Source organism: Temnothorax nylanderi, unplaced genomic scaffold, assembly GCF_030848795.1.
Source record: "Temnothorax nylanderi isolate EJ_2023f unplaced genomic scaffold, tnyl_v1.0 TNYL_tig0011_pilon, whole genome shotgun sequence".
Classification (NCBI taxonomy): Eukaryota; Metazoa; Arthropoda; class Insecta; order Hymenoptera; family Formicidae; genus Temnothorax; species Temnothorax nylanderi.
This window is the reverse complement of record NW_027249073.1, coordinates 1737399-1753357: the sequence shown is the minus strand read 5'-3', so window position 1 is coordinate 1753357 and position 15959 is coordinate 1737399. Positions and strand designations below refer to the sequence as shown.

The 15959-nt window shown below is 50.2% G+C and overlaps 1 protein-coding gene and 1 long non-coding RNA gene across 7 annotated transcripts in view; one reads left to right on the top strand and one right to left on the bottom strand.

Annotated features, from left to right (window-relative positions):
- LOC139767686 (uncharacterized) overlaps nucleotides 1-15959 on the top strand; it is a 212472-nt gene that overhangs the window by 119145 nt on the left and 77368 nt on the right. The gene's annotated exons all lie outside the window — the stretch shown is intronic.
- On the bottom strand, nucleotides 1857-5763 carry LOC139767683 (uncharacterized). Its single transcript, XM_071697232.1, is given in 3 exon segments — nucleotides 1857-2773; nucleotides 2775-2808; nucleotides 3368-5763. Coding segments are annotated over 3 exon segments (489 nt in total). The 5' UTR covers nucleotides 3547-5763; the 3' UTR covers nucleotides 1857-2497.

Here is a 15959-nt window from a genome sequence, read left to right as displayed (position 1 = left end):
CCTCCTCGCGCTTTCGAGAAGAAAGAAAATGTAAGGGTGACTCGGGATAGCAGGAGCCGACCCTTACGTCGGGGACGAAGCGTCGTACCGCGAGTAATTCGAACGGGAGAAAAGAAATTAGCGAAATTAAACGTCAGGCCGTGCCTCGGCGGCTCGAAAGGATCGAAGGGCGGCACGACAAACCCTGCCCTCCCTGCCCACGTCCTTCCTTCGCGTCCACTTTCCATCGGGCACAGACTATTTGCGATTAATTATTCGAGCGGCGGCGAGAGAGGTACACGAATAGGTGAGAGCGACGAGGACGTGGTTGGAGCGAAAGAGAATGCGAGAAGTATTCGAAACCGCTCCGATAGCATGAAATCACGGGCATCAGGATACATCGCACTTGAGTAAAGGGTTACAGCTAAACGCGCGCGACCGGATTCGCACGATTGACATTACGTGTATGCGTGTGCGTTACATTCGTTCGGCCATCATTTCGATTGAAAGGCGCGAGAGAGAAAGAGAGGGACCGATATTTCGACCCTTGCCAAAGAGAGATATTCCGACGTAATCAACGGGTACATCATCAGAGAGATGTACCCGCTGTTTAAATGGGGAAATTAAAACTTATCATTATTGGGAATTTCGCGAGCGCGTTAACGTCACACCGATGAACGTTCTACAGTTTCACTCGTAATTATGAGAGGGAACATTTTGTCCCGAGCCACTCCTCGCGATACATGAGAGTGCCCCTTTTTTTATTTAAGAGCGGATTAATAAAATTTAATGAAATTAATAAACTACAAATAAGATAAAATTTGTAAAATTCACGTCAACTCGAGGTGAACGTTAAGAACTGAATTAATCTCGCGCGCGCGCGCGCACGCAATCGTTCTACGATGTGGCGAAGTCGTGTGCACATCGGCACAGCTTGTAACAATCGATCCGATATTCGTTTGCGAGCAATTGCATGCAACGACAAAGCGCCGAAAAGCGATTCGTGAGTATTTTTAGTCGCGCGCGCACGTCGCGCATATAACTCATGTATTTGTTAAAACCTCCCCGGACAAAAGCAGCAGCACCTCGTAAATGGAATTAATCTGTCGATGCGTACCGTGCGTCCATTTAATATCCATCACGCGTTCATCACTGCAGAAGCGATCCAGCCGGTGCTCGCGCCCGCACGTTGCGAGGTTGCCCGCCTCCTCTCTCTTTTTCCCCTTTTGCCGCGGTTCGTCCTTCTTTCCCGCGGCGTCCGTCTCTCGCCATCGAGTTCGCGCGCGGGATTGAACTCGCCGAAACTTCTAATTTCGTGGAATCCGCGACGTTGACCGGCCGATGATGACAAATTTTGTGCGTAGCATCTTAATGCGCCGCGCGCCCGTCGAAAACTGACCCCGCAGCTGGCCGCCTTAAAAAAGGGGGGCAGAAGGGCCCTTCGTACGGGAGAGGGATGGCCCATCTCGCACGGGGTCCTCGCGAACGAGTGGGGGGTCAGAGAAGGGGCGAGTATCACGGTGTCCAGAATTCTTTCATTTTTTCGCGGGTCTCTTTCTCTCTTCCGTTCCCGCGCGAGCGTTATATTTCGTCTTCCCTCCCGACAGACGTATCTCGAGATGGGTTGAACCTGTTTAAGGGCTGTGTTTAAAGATCGAATCAAAGGGCGATGGAAGGGTCGGTGAATGTATCTCCTGGAAACGCTATTGTAATTGTAACATCATCGTTCTCATGCCGCTGATTCGCGTCGAGACTATTGTGGGACGAACTCGTTTATTTATACTTTTCAGCGGGAAAGGAAGCGCAAGGAGTTTTTCTCCTGGATTCTGTGTGGGAAACGGGCATAGGCGTATTCTGTTAGCTATTACAAGGGATTTTCGGTACAACGATTTTAATATTCTCAATACACACACACAATGTGAAGTAGTTATAATTACATACGTACAAGAAATATCTGTATTATAATTTCTGAAAGTGCGGGATCGACGAACGGAACAATTTATTGAGTCAAGCCAATAATTCGTTATTCGCTGAAACTGATACTGGAACTTTTCTCGCTATGCCGCAATTTTTCCCCGTTAAAAGCCTGGATTGACAAAGAAGAAGCGTTTGCGCGCGCGCGCGCGTGAAATGATATTTCCGGGACGCGGAATATTTTTTTTTTTAAACTCATCTCGCTTTTATTCTCGACACACAACGCACAATACATATCCCGCCAGATTATTTATTGACACACGTTCACTTCACCGTTCCCCGATACACTTTATTTGTCCTTTATTATTTATCGCAGTCGAAATTCTGCGCATTGTTTTCCAAAACACTGCAACTAATCACCACCACCATCACCACCCGGCCCTCTTCCTCCTCCTCCTCCTCCTCCTCCTCCTCCTCCGCATCCCAAAACCTCACACCAACCCTCCTGCTATTTCCTCGTACACCACCACCTTTGTCCCCCGTCCCCGTTCACCCTCTGGCACCTATTCGATCGATCGTTCCGCACGACCCTGCCACGGATTGTCTACGGTCGATCCTCGATACCTCGTCGGTTTTCGAGGTAGCTACGTCGACACTCTCGGCATGTTCGTCGAGGAAGCCGGGGCGGCAGAACAGCAGCAGTATCAGCGGCAGCAACAGCAACGATAGCCCGATAGCGACAGCAGTAGAATTCAAAGCGAATTTTCGGGGAGAAATGAAAAACGGGGGTTGCAGGCGACGTGAGATTTTCGACGTGCGAAAATCTCCCCGACGTCACTTTTTTTCTCCCTTCCGCCACCGTCTTTCGGTTTTGTTAGTAGTTTTTTTGCGTCTAAAGCGTACCCGGCAGAACTTCTGCAAGCAAGGAATATTAATGTTTGTTAAGGTCGAGCATGAGAGAATTCAACGAAGCGAGACGCCGGCGATTCGAAGTCACTTTTTGCGAAACGTAGATTCGATCTGCGATAGAACGATAGTGCATGTTGATCGAAATACTATTCGAGCATGAAGCGTATATACAGAATATATTTCCATTATATCGTGTACTCTGTCGCATAACTCTTCAATTTAATCTATTGCACATTGTATAAATTTAAATAACCATAGTAATTGTAATTAATCGTAATAATTATTTCATTGTTGATTCGATAATTGATTTGTCTAATTCTTACATCTCGTTAATTAAATTTGCATCTCTATCAGTTAAATTTGAATTGAAAATCACTTTTTATCACTACCGTTCTTATTTATTCCAAATTACTTAATTCAAATGAAGCATATTGCGAAAAGATCACTTCGAGTTTCCGCATCATTTCTCGCGAGCGTCCCCTTCGTCGTCGGTATAGCGATAGCAGATGTATAAAGAGCGCTGTACGATTCATTCGATTCAGGCGTATGCGAAGGCTTTTCCTACCTTCGCAGAAACAGTAGTCGAAATTCCGCAAGGCCACCGTTCAACACTGCCTCGTAATCGTCATAATCGTCGTCGTCGTCGTCGTCGTCGTCGTCGTCGTCGTCGTCGTTCTCTTCGCCGTCCTCGTCGTCCTCATCGGCATCCTCTTCCACTCGGCGCAGCCTGTTCTTCCAGTTCATCCGACGCCGTGTCTCGTGCCTCCTCTTCTCGCGCGTCACCCACTTTTCCCCTCGGCTTCGATTTCCGCGTCTCACCGTGCACCGATCTCGCGCATCGCGATCACTCTCACGATCGATCGAGTCCCGTCTCGCGCGCGTGTGTTCCTCTCCGGTGGATTCGCGGGTGAATCGCGATCGACGCGCGGCGCGGATCGGTCCTCCAAAATTCGATTTCGTGTGTTTTCCGTTGTTGTATCGTATCGTCGCGAAAACACCGATTTGTCGGTCGCGGCCTGCCGCACGACACCGCGCCGAAGACGACACTACCGCGAGATCGCGCGCGAAATCCCAGCTCCTCCGCGCCGTGGACGAGCCGCTACCGCGTGCCTCTCGATCGAGCGCGAATCGGTTTTTCGCAAGTGCCGTGTGCTTGTGCCGGCGAAGATCAGGACTATCGGTGGTAACGAGCGTGATAGCGATCGTGCGAGTTTCCCGAGGCTCTCCAGTGATCTTTTTCCGTCTCTCCGTGCTATTCACTCTCGCACCGGGCCTATTGATCTCTCCGTGTGGATCCGTCCTTTCGTCGCGGAACCGTTTCTCCCTCTATCGATCCACAAAGAGATCCAATTAGATCATTCGCCGCTTTTGCTCCGGACGCGGCGAGATCGTCGATTCTTTATTCGCGCATCGTTACCCGTCTTGGAAGAATTGGATAAGCGCGACGGCGCAATTGCGGCGCGTCGGCGATTCGCAACGCCAACCGGATGCGGATTATCGGAGACTCGGCGCATGCGAGTCGTCCCGGTGCGGTCTCGTTCTGGTTCGTGTCAGCTCTCGGTACACCCGTTACACACGTATCGAAGTCCCGGCATATATTCCCGCGATCCGAATTCGAAATTCGCGGCAATCGATGATTAACGTGTCTCTCGATATCTCTCAGGATTTCGAGAATAAGAAACTTTTCTGCAGAAGAAATCAATCTCCCTGACAACGCTGATCGCCGAATCCTTTTGGAAAATTCGATTTTCTCACTGAATCCGTGAATCGTATCCCCACCAGGATCCTCGCAAGGAGAGGAGGAACTTAACGGGTGTCTCGAACAACTCCGGCGACTCGCACGTGCGTATACGTGCGTACGAGCGTGCACGCGTGACGACCGGTATGATAATTCGCGTAGACGCACTCACACACTGCCACTACCAGAAGAGACGGACTCCGATAGAAGAGTATCCGAGCGGATGCGGGCCGGCTGGCCGGTGGTCCCTTCTTTCGGCGGCGGGCCCTTTCTTGCGGTTCTCGGCCGTGCGAGCTTTCGGTCGCGGATCTCCCGACGCGTCCGAGAGAGAGAGAAGCGGGCCTCCTCCTGTTGCGCGGGAGCGCGTCACTGAAATCGTCTATATAACTTGCAATCTTTATCACCGCGCGATCTCTCCTTCTGACCCACCTTCTCCACCCTCTCTCTCCCTTTGTCTCTCCTCGCTCTCTTTTTTTGTTCTCTCTCCTCTCCCTCCTTATCTCTCCGGGCTCCCTCTCCGGGCTGTCTCTCCCTTACGGCGATCGGTATCGCGCGCGCGCGCGCGCGACGGTATCAGTTGACGCACAGCTCGCGGCTCTTTCGGGGACGCGCGCGGAACCGTACTCGCGGGTACCTCGACTTCGATATTTCTGCGATTTATTGCGGCGCGACTTAGAAATGCATCTAATGCGGTGCACGCCGCATAGAATGCATGCATGCACCTTGGCGGGGAGGGCGAGAGCCGCGGAGAACCGAGAAGCAGCCGGAGCCGGAGTCGGCGGAGCCGAGCCGAGTCGAGTCGAGTCGAGTCGCGGCCCGCGGCGGTATCGGCGCATGCGCCACCGACAGACGCGAGCGTGTGTACTCTACTCGCGCGATCTCTAGGCAAGCTGACGCGAGCTAGCGAGAGCGCGGGCGAGAGCAGATCGGCGGACAGGGGTACCTATACGGCTACGTCATTCACTGGCGTGGAGACCGGGGCATCAACCGTGCCTCCGAATCGGCCGGAGTAATAGTAAACTCAATGCCGCATGCCGGCTTTATCCCGAAAAACAAAGAAATTGTATGAAAGAAATAGTGAAAATTTCAACTATTTTCTCGCGCCTCGTGAAAGGCCTTTTTAACCCTTCTAATAAACAAATGTTTTGTTATTTTCAGGACGATGATTACATTAGTACATAATTAAAATTTTTCAGTTATTTCTATTCATTTTCGCATTGAAACGATTATTGTGCCCTTGATAAGACCGCCCGCGGGAGAATCAACGGCGTGCAAAAACCGTGAAACGGGTCAGCGGATTTCGCGTGTAAGCAGGAAGATTCCCCGCCTCGAGGAGGTCCAGCGCGTACGCGCGACTCGGCGCGATTAGCGATTACAGACGAAATACGGGAAACTCCCCCGCGGACCATTCGCCGAGGCCACCCACGTCAGTAATTCCGTGCGGCCTATTAGCGCGCGATCTGGAAAAGCGCTAAAATATCCCGATGTACTCGCGGGAGAGTTATTCGCCGTTAAATTCTTTCGCCCGGCGCTCTTCGTATATACGCTCTCGCCCGCGTACTCCGATGCGCCCGATCCGCATACTCGCGAATACATACGTGTTCGTGTCACACGTGTGTACCGCGCGTGTGTATGCGTGCGTTACCGTGTGTTACCATGTCGGAGCATAGCCTATCCCGTAGCACTATAGCGACGGTATGGAGAGGGCTGCTCTCCGCGTTTCTCTTTCCGCCGTCTTTCCTCGGTCCTCGTCGCGGTGGGTGGAAGAGGAACAAGAGGAGGAGGAGAAGAACGAGGAGGAGAGTAGCCGGGTGTATAGCCCCCCGCTAGGTACGACACTGCGCGATTTTTTGACGACCGATGAAAGTTACTCGCGAGATATTCTATTTTAAACTTTCGGCCAATAGCGACCGCCGTCGCCGCCACCGCCGTCGCCGTTGCGCGCCTCCGCAACCCGGCTTGCATCACCTTCTGTCTCTCTTTCTTCCTCTTCTTCCATCTTTCTTCTCTCTGTCCTCCTCTCGTCCTTCTGCTGTGCTCTCGCAAGAGACTTCCTACATCGCGATAATTCCTGAAAAGGAGGGAGCCATTTTGCACGGTGCGGAGCGGCGGCGTGTCACGGACCTCCGCTTTGATTCTGCGTTGCGTCGACGCTGTGGGAGAAACAGAGAATGAGGACCCTTCGTCATTGCCGGAGGAAAACGCTACTGCAACAACGATGGTGCAACGGCCGAAACTGTTGTTTTTTCCGTCCGGCTGAATGATTTATCAGATCGGGATCGATCGGGTCGAGGGGGGAGTCGAAACCGCGCGACGCGGTTGCAAACCGACAAAACGGCGGGCTTCATTATTAACCTGCCCCCTCGTCCCCTGTGCCCCCCCTCACGCTCGATCGCATTGTAATCGTTTGCGAACGTTTGATCGCGTTATAAAAAATCCAATACTTTTGTGCGCCGCAAAATACAATTCGCGAGGTCCGATAACATTTTCGATAACCGCTTTTAATTGCGCTCTGTTGTTTGACGCCGCTATTGTTCCGCCTGCAACATTGCCCTATGTTAATCAACAGAAAAAGCCGGCGCGCGAAAATGTTTAGGCGCATTTCGGAGAATGACCAGTGCAGCTCGTTACATGGTGCGAGGTGCCACGCTCCCTTCGCCTCCTCCTTCTCCTCCTCCTCTTCCTCGTCCGCCCCGTCCTCCTCTTCCGCGATCGATCGTGCGCGTTGCATTCGCGTTGGTGATCTCGAGAGTGCAGGGGAAACGAAACTGTCTCACTGCATCGTGTGAAATTCGCTGTTAACCCGTTCGTCACTCCGAACTAAAACCGGCTTATGGTGAGTCGCGTTACTTTATCGTGTTACTTTATCGCATTTATAAAATTATTTTTCAGGGAGCTAACTCAAAATAACAAAAAGTAGAAAAGATTTTATTCACTACTTCTCTATCACGTTTACTAATGAAAAAAAAGGCGGGAAGACGCAAAATGTTGTAGCAAATGTTAATCCTTGGACCGGGAATAAATCGATTTTTTAATACAATTTTTTAATCGATCAAAGCACCGTTTTTTGTTTATTTAGTTTTATTGGTATGCGCGCCGTTTGTAACGCAGAAAATAATTACGGCGATAAATTAATTAAAGGGAACACGGAGCGAATTCCGCGCTGGCCGGGATCCGCTACGGCGTCCACGGAAAAAATATCAATCGATATCGTCCGCCGGCGAAAGGAACGCGCATTCGATATTCGCATATCCGATGCGAATTCCCGGCGGGCACACCGGCGCGGAGGTTGCCGAAAAATAATTTTCAGCTGCCTCTCGCGCGCGCGGGATAGGCGCGCACACGCACTCGCGCGGATGATCCGTTGCGTCGGGGTCCCGCGGTGCCTTTTTCTTTTTTCATCGCCCACCCCCGCCATCGCCCCGTCGTTCCCCCGGGCCACTCTCAACGGCCTCCCCCGTTGATCCCCGCACCATCCCCGTTACCGCCACCGTACCGTCCAGTCGCACCACCCCGCGGGATGCGCGGCGCGGCGCGCCGCGCCGGCCGCTTTTGTTTTCCTCTATTTTCCGGTTTTTCCGGGTGGGCCGCGCCGGACACACAGCGATGCCAGTAACAGCGGCGGCGACGGCCGGTGGTGTGTGGCGCAACAAGTAGCAGATTATAAAAATCACTCGACGGCTCGGGGGCGTGCTGAGGAAAAAAAAGGAGGTACGGGGGAAAAAAAGCGTGGAGCGACGCGCGGAGGCACGCCGTTGGAGAAAGCGGGATGGTGCGAGCGAGGGCGAGAGCGCTTGGAAGCGAGATCGCGGGATCGTGAGAGCGACGAGAGTGAGCATCGCGAGTGGGAACGAGAGGAACGAAGGACTGGTGCGGAACGCGGAGGGCGCGGGGGGGGGGGGCACAGAGGGGGGTACACGGCGAGTGAAAGAGGTCCGGTCGGAAGAGGGAGAGCGAGAGGGAGAGCGCGCGAGAGAGAGATGCCGGGCGTAGGTACACATTTATCTATACATATGTATGTTCCACCCGCCGCGTTCTCCGCTGCCTCCTCTACCCTCCCCCGACTCCGCTACTGCTCTCCCCCCGATCTCTACCTCGCTCTTTACCTAGCCGAGCTGTAGCACTCTATCGCTCTCTCCTCGCCGTCCTCTTCTCTCTCTTCGCTTTCTCGTTCGCTCACTCACTTGCTCGCTCTTTCTCTCTTCTCCGCTTATACTTCGGCTTTCGATCTCTCGCGCTCTTTCCGCCCGCGTATAAGCCGTGCGTGGCTATTTACATTAAACGCCGGTCCGTTTCCCTCCGCTGTTTCGCGGGAACACGCGCGAGTGCTAGTGGCTTGGGGGCGGCGACCATGGGGGGCGGGGGAGGGTGAGAAGGGGCTTCTCTCTTTCTCGCGCGATTCTCGCTGCGTGCGTCGAGGGGAAAATCGTCCGAAAATACTCGAACGCGAGAGGCGGCGTCGTTTCGGACGCTGTACTCGCATGTGTACAAGCGCGAACTTCCGCGGAAAAAGAAGGACCTTCTCTTCATCGGACACGCTGCGTCTCTCCCGTCTTCGTGTCTCGATTTTCGCGGAGGCGATCGCGTCCGCGCCAACGCCGAGTACTCGCGGCGAGTGCTCGTTTGAAGGGCACTCGACGATTTCTCGCGCGAGAAGCGCGAGGGCGTCGAAACGATCGCGCCACGATGGCAGCGGGCGTTCGAACCCGTCATTATCGTCGGACGAGTTCGCCGTGACGTGACGCACGCTTCGGAGGCTGCCGCGCGCGAATTACGGCCGCGCGGCCGTTCAATTAAATACGCTTTTAATTGTTTAAATATTCCCCTCGCGACGAGTCCGGGAGCGCGAGTCGGCATCTCGTATTTTATTGTCGCTTCATTCTTTACGAGCGCGCGGGCTAAACGGAAGTGCACCCCGCCTCCGGCGAGAGCGAGTCGCATGCCGCCGTCGAGGGAGCTCTCGGATCACACTTTCGGGCTCGCGAATCGACCGCGGCGGTTTAAGATCTGCGAGATCTCTCCGCGAGAATTCCGGCAGGTCCTGTCTCTTTCATAAGAAACGCGCCACGTGAGAATTTATCGACGTGCGCGTGGCCGGAGCGCAAAGCTTTGTCCGTAACGCGACGCGTCGCATCGATGCATTCGCCATGCACCGACGGCGGACTTTATACGCGCTGGCCCTCGTCCTTTCCGATCTCCAGTTGATCGATTTTCCGCGGGGTCGACGACCCTCGCGCTCGTTCTCTCGAACCCCTCGTCGCGTTCGCATACCGCGCGTTCGGCGCGCGAAGAAGAAAGGAAAGGCACACTTTCGGCGATGACCGCCGAATATCCGCTGGACACACGGCCGGCCATATTTATCGACTAGGACGCACTAGGACGCGCGCTAGATGAAACTATATATTTACTAGGAAACGCGATCAATACTCACAATTCTGATGGGACTGAACATTATCTCGCCGCGCTCGTATGCCCCGTCCGGTTATTTCCGCGTTCCGTTAAATCGCCCGCGGTCGAACGCGCTCGATTAAGCATTGTTTTCTTGCTGAAAGCGAATTTTTCATTCTCCTTTTTCTTCGCCGATAGACTCTTCGGCATTTAGCATTGATTAATAATAATTCAAAGGAGTGTGAGTGCCAGGTAAAAATGACACATTATATTAATGTAGTGTCATATAATGAAACGCAGTTATTAAGTTAGCAGCATTTATTCGATGTAATGCGTTCGATTGTCGCATTAAAATTCTAATTCTGTGTCAATATCCTCGAATTATAGAATCGCTATAAAGTTGTTCCGTTTCGCTTCGAATGTTCGGGGCACAGGTATCGCCAATCTAACGCAGAGATTTAATGGATAAAAATACTCCAATATTCCCTTACGTGTTTATTGTTGCATGAACTTAAAATTGTACGTCGCCGAAGCGTAAATAATCGAGTTTACACGCGACGCAGAACCAGCGTGCCGCGACCGAATTAGTCGGCAATGAAAATATTTCGCTGGATCTGTCGAAATATATTGTTACAAACAACGTCCGATCCTAATGGGCGGTTTTTATCTAACCGTCGCGCACTTGCATACGATTAAATCGTATTTCAAGCGATGACTGGCGACTATTTCCAACTCGCTGTACGGTGAATTTTATATCTCCGTCCAGACACCGACGAATAATAATTTTAACAAAATTTTATTAGTTGAGATCATTGCTATTATTGTGCGGCGCTGTGTATACCTTTTATACGCTACTTTTCCTGTATTGATTAAGATACGAAAAGGTCAACGGCGACTTTCTCGGGAGACATAATTAATCCGATTTGGAAAGAACTGCAGCTGAAAATCGGCGATAAAGTCGAAGATTATGCGAACTAGTAGCGAATGTCGTAATATCTGAAATCAATTTACATAGAGATAATGAGGTGTAACGCGTCCTGCGCAAATAGCAATAGTCGCGAGAGAGAAAAAAAATAAATCAGATATTATTTTAGTAGAATTTTAAGAGAACAATCGTTTGGCGACGGATCTTGGCATTTTCTCAGTCGGGGAATCGCGATGTCGCACGCGTCAAAAGTTCGTCGAGTGGCTAGCGGCGCCTGATCGCCATCTTGGCAGTGACGAGTGTTCGCCCCGATATATTTTTCGCGGCCGCGTTAAGCGTAAGAATAAATTGCGTCGCGATCGACTCTCGGCCGGCCGCTGCCAAGACCCGGAAAAAGGAGAGGCGGGTTTTCTAGAACGACTAAAAATAGCGCGCGCACTCTCGCGAAAATAAAATGGCAGTTCTACGCAGGCGGTGGCCGATGAGGAGGATAAGGTAGGACGTGGGGAAGGGAGGAGGAAAGCAGAAGAGGAAGAAGAAGAAGAAGAAGAAGAAGAAGAAGAAGAAGAAGAAGAAGAAGTAAGAGGAGGCGGCGGCGGCCGCGCGGTCGAGGAGAGAAAATAGGAAAAAAAAGGAGGCAAAGCATCTAAAATTGGCGGGACTGACTTTGCCAATATGCGGCGATGGCGGGCTCCTATGGCGAGTACCGGTTGGAGACGGCCTCTGGACCTAGGGAGTAGGATGTGTCTAGGAAAACAAAGAGGGAAAAAAAGAAGCGGAGTGGGGAAGGCGAGCGGACGAATGAATCCTCTCTCTCTCTCTCTCTCTCTCTCTCTCTCTCTCTCTCTCTCTTTCGCGGGCCTGAGAAAGCACGAACGCGTGCGATACCGGGAGATACTCGCGTACGACGTGGTATAAAGAGCATGGGATAGCTTTATTACGGATTACAATGCGATGGCGGCCCCGAAGATCCCACGATAATGACATCGCGCTATCGTGGAAGCGTATCTTCCCGCGACGAGGCGAAATATGCGGCCATAGTGACGGTAATGATATCGATATTGCGATCGGATCGAAGATACGATCTGGGCTGCGCGATGCGTTACGCGTTTAATACACTCCCGGACCATAACGCGGGCGGCGAAACACCTTCGCGCATTAAAAAAAAATGAAAGGCGACTTTGTGCGCGACCGAGTACCCGAGGCGACTTGTCCGTTCGAACGAGCGCCACTTATCTTAATGGTGGACTTTACGTTTAGCGCTGACAACTTTCGTGGGACGAAAGTGAGACGCGCATCGTGCACATCTGCTTTTTAATAAAATAGCTCCCGATAAGTCGAACGCATAAAATAACACTCTCGGTATAGCAGGAAGTGGATATATGTAATCAGGTAAAAAAAGCGAGGCGTTATTTCGTTTTCTTTTAAAAAGGCGGAAACGTCTTTAATTCATATAATATACGACAGGATCTGCTAATATAATTTATACTTCTGTCACTGGTACAACGTGAAATTTATAGTTTTTAAAAAAATAATGAACATAAAGCGCAGAACTATTTAAAAATTCAATGATCAGAATTGTATCTGTATGGATGTTCTATAGTTTTGTTTCTCTTCTACCGAGTGCGAATCATCATTCACTTCTGACGCAAGTTGCAAGCCAGACGCAGCCGGATTTTCAGAGCGACGAAAAGATCATAAACGAAAAGAAGTGGGCCCCCTTCCCGCCGTTTCGCGGAGTCTCGTTCGCGTGTGGACCTTGCATCTAAAAGAACTCCGGGGAGAGGGATGAAAGACTGCACCATCCAAAGGCAGAGAAAGAGAGAATATAAGTCGAGGGGGGGGGGGGAGAGAAGGGAGCAAGAGAGAAGAAAAAGCGCGAGAAAGAGAGAGAGAGAGAACGTCGACCTTGATGAAAATAACTCGTCGAACTGACCATACCTCTTGCACGTGAAGTTAAAAAGTGCAGCCTCGCTGCAGAGGGGATCCTTCAAAACCGGCGACTCGGTCGTTTTTCGACTGCTCCCTCGTCAGACTTGCGTGTCCGTTTGACGATTTAACACCGTCAAACATAACGAGAGAGCGTCCCGATAATTTAGCTGTTGTCGCGTAATTGACCCCCACATTCTATAGACCTTTGTTCTGTGCGATGCTCGTTACTGTTTCGATTATTCCGGGTATTTCGAACCATTTGGGATCATGACGCGATGCTGAGTATTTCCCTTTCCCCTACCCCCTCGGAGAGGAAAAAAGAAAACCGTTCTTGCACGCGGAGCTGAATTCATGGCCCGATGCGTGGCTTGGAGGATATCGAGTGGCGGGTCGCGTGGAAAGGATTTCGCGTGCAAGAGAGGCTCGAGAGGCCGTGAGAGGTGAACGTGGGTGGGTTGGGAGCAGAGATCGAACAACCTCAGCTTGGACACGAACCAGAGGTAGTCCGCATTATCGACGTCGTTTTACAGGCACCATGGTGACCGATATAGCGCTTTTGCTACCAACAGCTGACACATTGTGAAGTCGAATCCGACTATAATCCGAAGTGGTTCGCTTCCCGGCTGTTCTTTTTCATTACGATATTGTTTAAATTAGAATTTAACAAGTCTTATTACGTTAGCTTATAGTATTATCAGTGCTACTCCGTAAAAAAATTAATCGTTTAATTTGTTTATCGTGTATTTCGTGTAACGAGCTCCAGTTAACTCGTGGCCAAAATTAAATAAATGGCTATAGTGGGAACAGTTTAAACGCAACAACAAAAAAGTTATATTCTTACCATAGATTTGTAAAACGAGAATATTGTCAGTGAATTGACAATGTCCCACTAATATCGCAGAATTTTGTGTGACATTCCCGCGCGAAGCCTTCATCGGTGCGTGCGTCGGGTACAGCGTACAGATTTTGCACAACAATACAACGGGATTTGCGCTGCGAACGAGTTTTTACTATCATCAGTCATCAGGCAAACGGCGAGATCTCATATTTACCTAACATTGCAGTAGAGCGTGTGCGCTCGCGCAGATAAATCATCATCGTCTGGTATCACGCAGGGGGGGGACCATATAAATATAAATACGAACCTGTCATCACCTCCACCCCACAGCACCGAGGGCGAGCACTTTTTATCTCGTGTTTCGATGCCGTTGCATCCCCATTACCGCCACACACGACGACCCCCGACAAAACGGTTCGTAAAAAAGGTATCCTAGAAAAAAGCCACTTAAGGGTGTCATGATTAGGGGGTAGTTAAGAAAGGAAAAAAAAGGGTCGCGATAGTTTTTCCCTGGCAGGTTGGTTTTTTTTGGCTATCGATTTTCATGCACCTGGCAGAAAAACCGGCCCAGGGGTGTCGCGGTTTCGAAGGGAGACTAGTTTTTTTTTTAGGGGCGGGTTGCGTTAACCCTCGGAACAAGGTGCACTCCTGGCAAAGTGCACAAGTTTCCTCCAAGCTGGAAGTAGCGCGACGTCTTTATCGGGATAATGGGAGAGATAATAAGACTTGACGTAATTATGTAATAAATAATCGGATATCGTTTTGCTAATTACGACGTTTAATCAATAGTTGCCTATCTCCTTGCTCTTGGCTCCGAGCTACGTTTCGCGAAGATTCGAAAGATTCCTGTTTGATCCGTAAGTACGTCAACACAAAGGCAGTCGCGTCGCTGTCTTAACGTCCACTTCGTTCGCTGAAAATTCAAAATTACCCGAGGCCGAGTCTCGCCGCCGTGTACTCTGCAAATTAAATAACATTGCAATGGGTTAACGAAGTGTAGACTCTGTCGCTCGGACGCCTATCAGGGCGCCCACCCCCCGCGGTTCTGGGTCCCCCTCGCCCTCTGTCGCTCGTTTCGCCCCTTCTCCACAATTTACCATCTAAGTGTCGTCCTCCTCGCCCCCACCTGGCGGCCTATTTTACCCCACTTTCCCGTCTTTTCCCCTCTTTCGCCCTAGGCTGGCCATCCCATACACCTTCCCACCCCCACAACTTATCCCTACCCCGTGGTCTCACCCCTTGAGGAAAAATAAGCGGCCGGACACCTTACCGGTCCTCACTAGCTGAGCCACGATTGGTCGTCCGTAATCTGCAGGTAAAGTCTACGACATCTCGATGGAACCTACTGAAAACGTGGCAAATAGTACTGCGAGCAAGAAATGTTACAACATTATTTATTAAGTATCTATAATGTAATAAGCGAATGTCTTATTTCGTTTTTGTTTTTGGATCAACTTTTTTATAAGCACTAATCAGCTTGACGGAAAGAGTTCATCGGGGAATAGATTGCAAGAAACGTCAGATGTGTTTTCACAGAGCGTTGTTGCTATCTTGCAGATAACAACACATAGATTATATTTACTGAACACGATAAAAGTTGTCACTTATATTAAAATATTATTTTTAAAATTTTACAATATTTCCGCATTAAACATCTGATAAATCCAGTTAATGGAACACACAATTACGTTTCCGCGTTTCTTTTCAGTACTTCGACAAACGTTATACAATTTGATTCAACAACGTTGACATATTTATTTATTACGTGGCAAGTGAATTAAGCGTGACGGTAGTGCACAACCGATTAATGACTTAAAATATTTATTTTCTAGTTAACTCTGATTTGTTTGCGGTGTTAGCATGAAAAAGGGCGCGCCTTGCCGACCGATCTGTTAAATGATAATTATATGCTCGGATAATCGGGAACGTCGATCCCGCGGAATAAAAGGCAAACCGCGCGTCGCAAATGTTTGGCGAATACATCGCGATCGACGGCAGACGGCCGCGCGCAAACCGCACACGCCTCCGTCCATGAAATCTCGTTAGCCGTTTAATTATTTGCGCGTGTTGAAAAGTTAAACGGTAGAGATTTTTGCCCGTCGTCGACGCTTATCGACAGAATACGCAAATACGTGCACCGGTCAATTTTTTATTTATGCCCCTACTATTTTATCGGATAGCCACGCCATTAACGTCGGTCACGGTGACAATTTTTATTCGGAGTGAAATGGTGGTATGGCGAACGATTCAATTCCTTTTTTTCTCTCAATTGAATTGTATAAACTTCGCGAATGAAAAAAATCTCCCGCTTCTAGTCGTTGTTTAGAATAATCCTT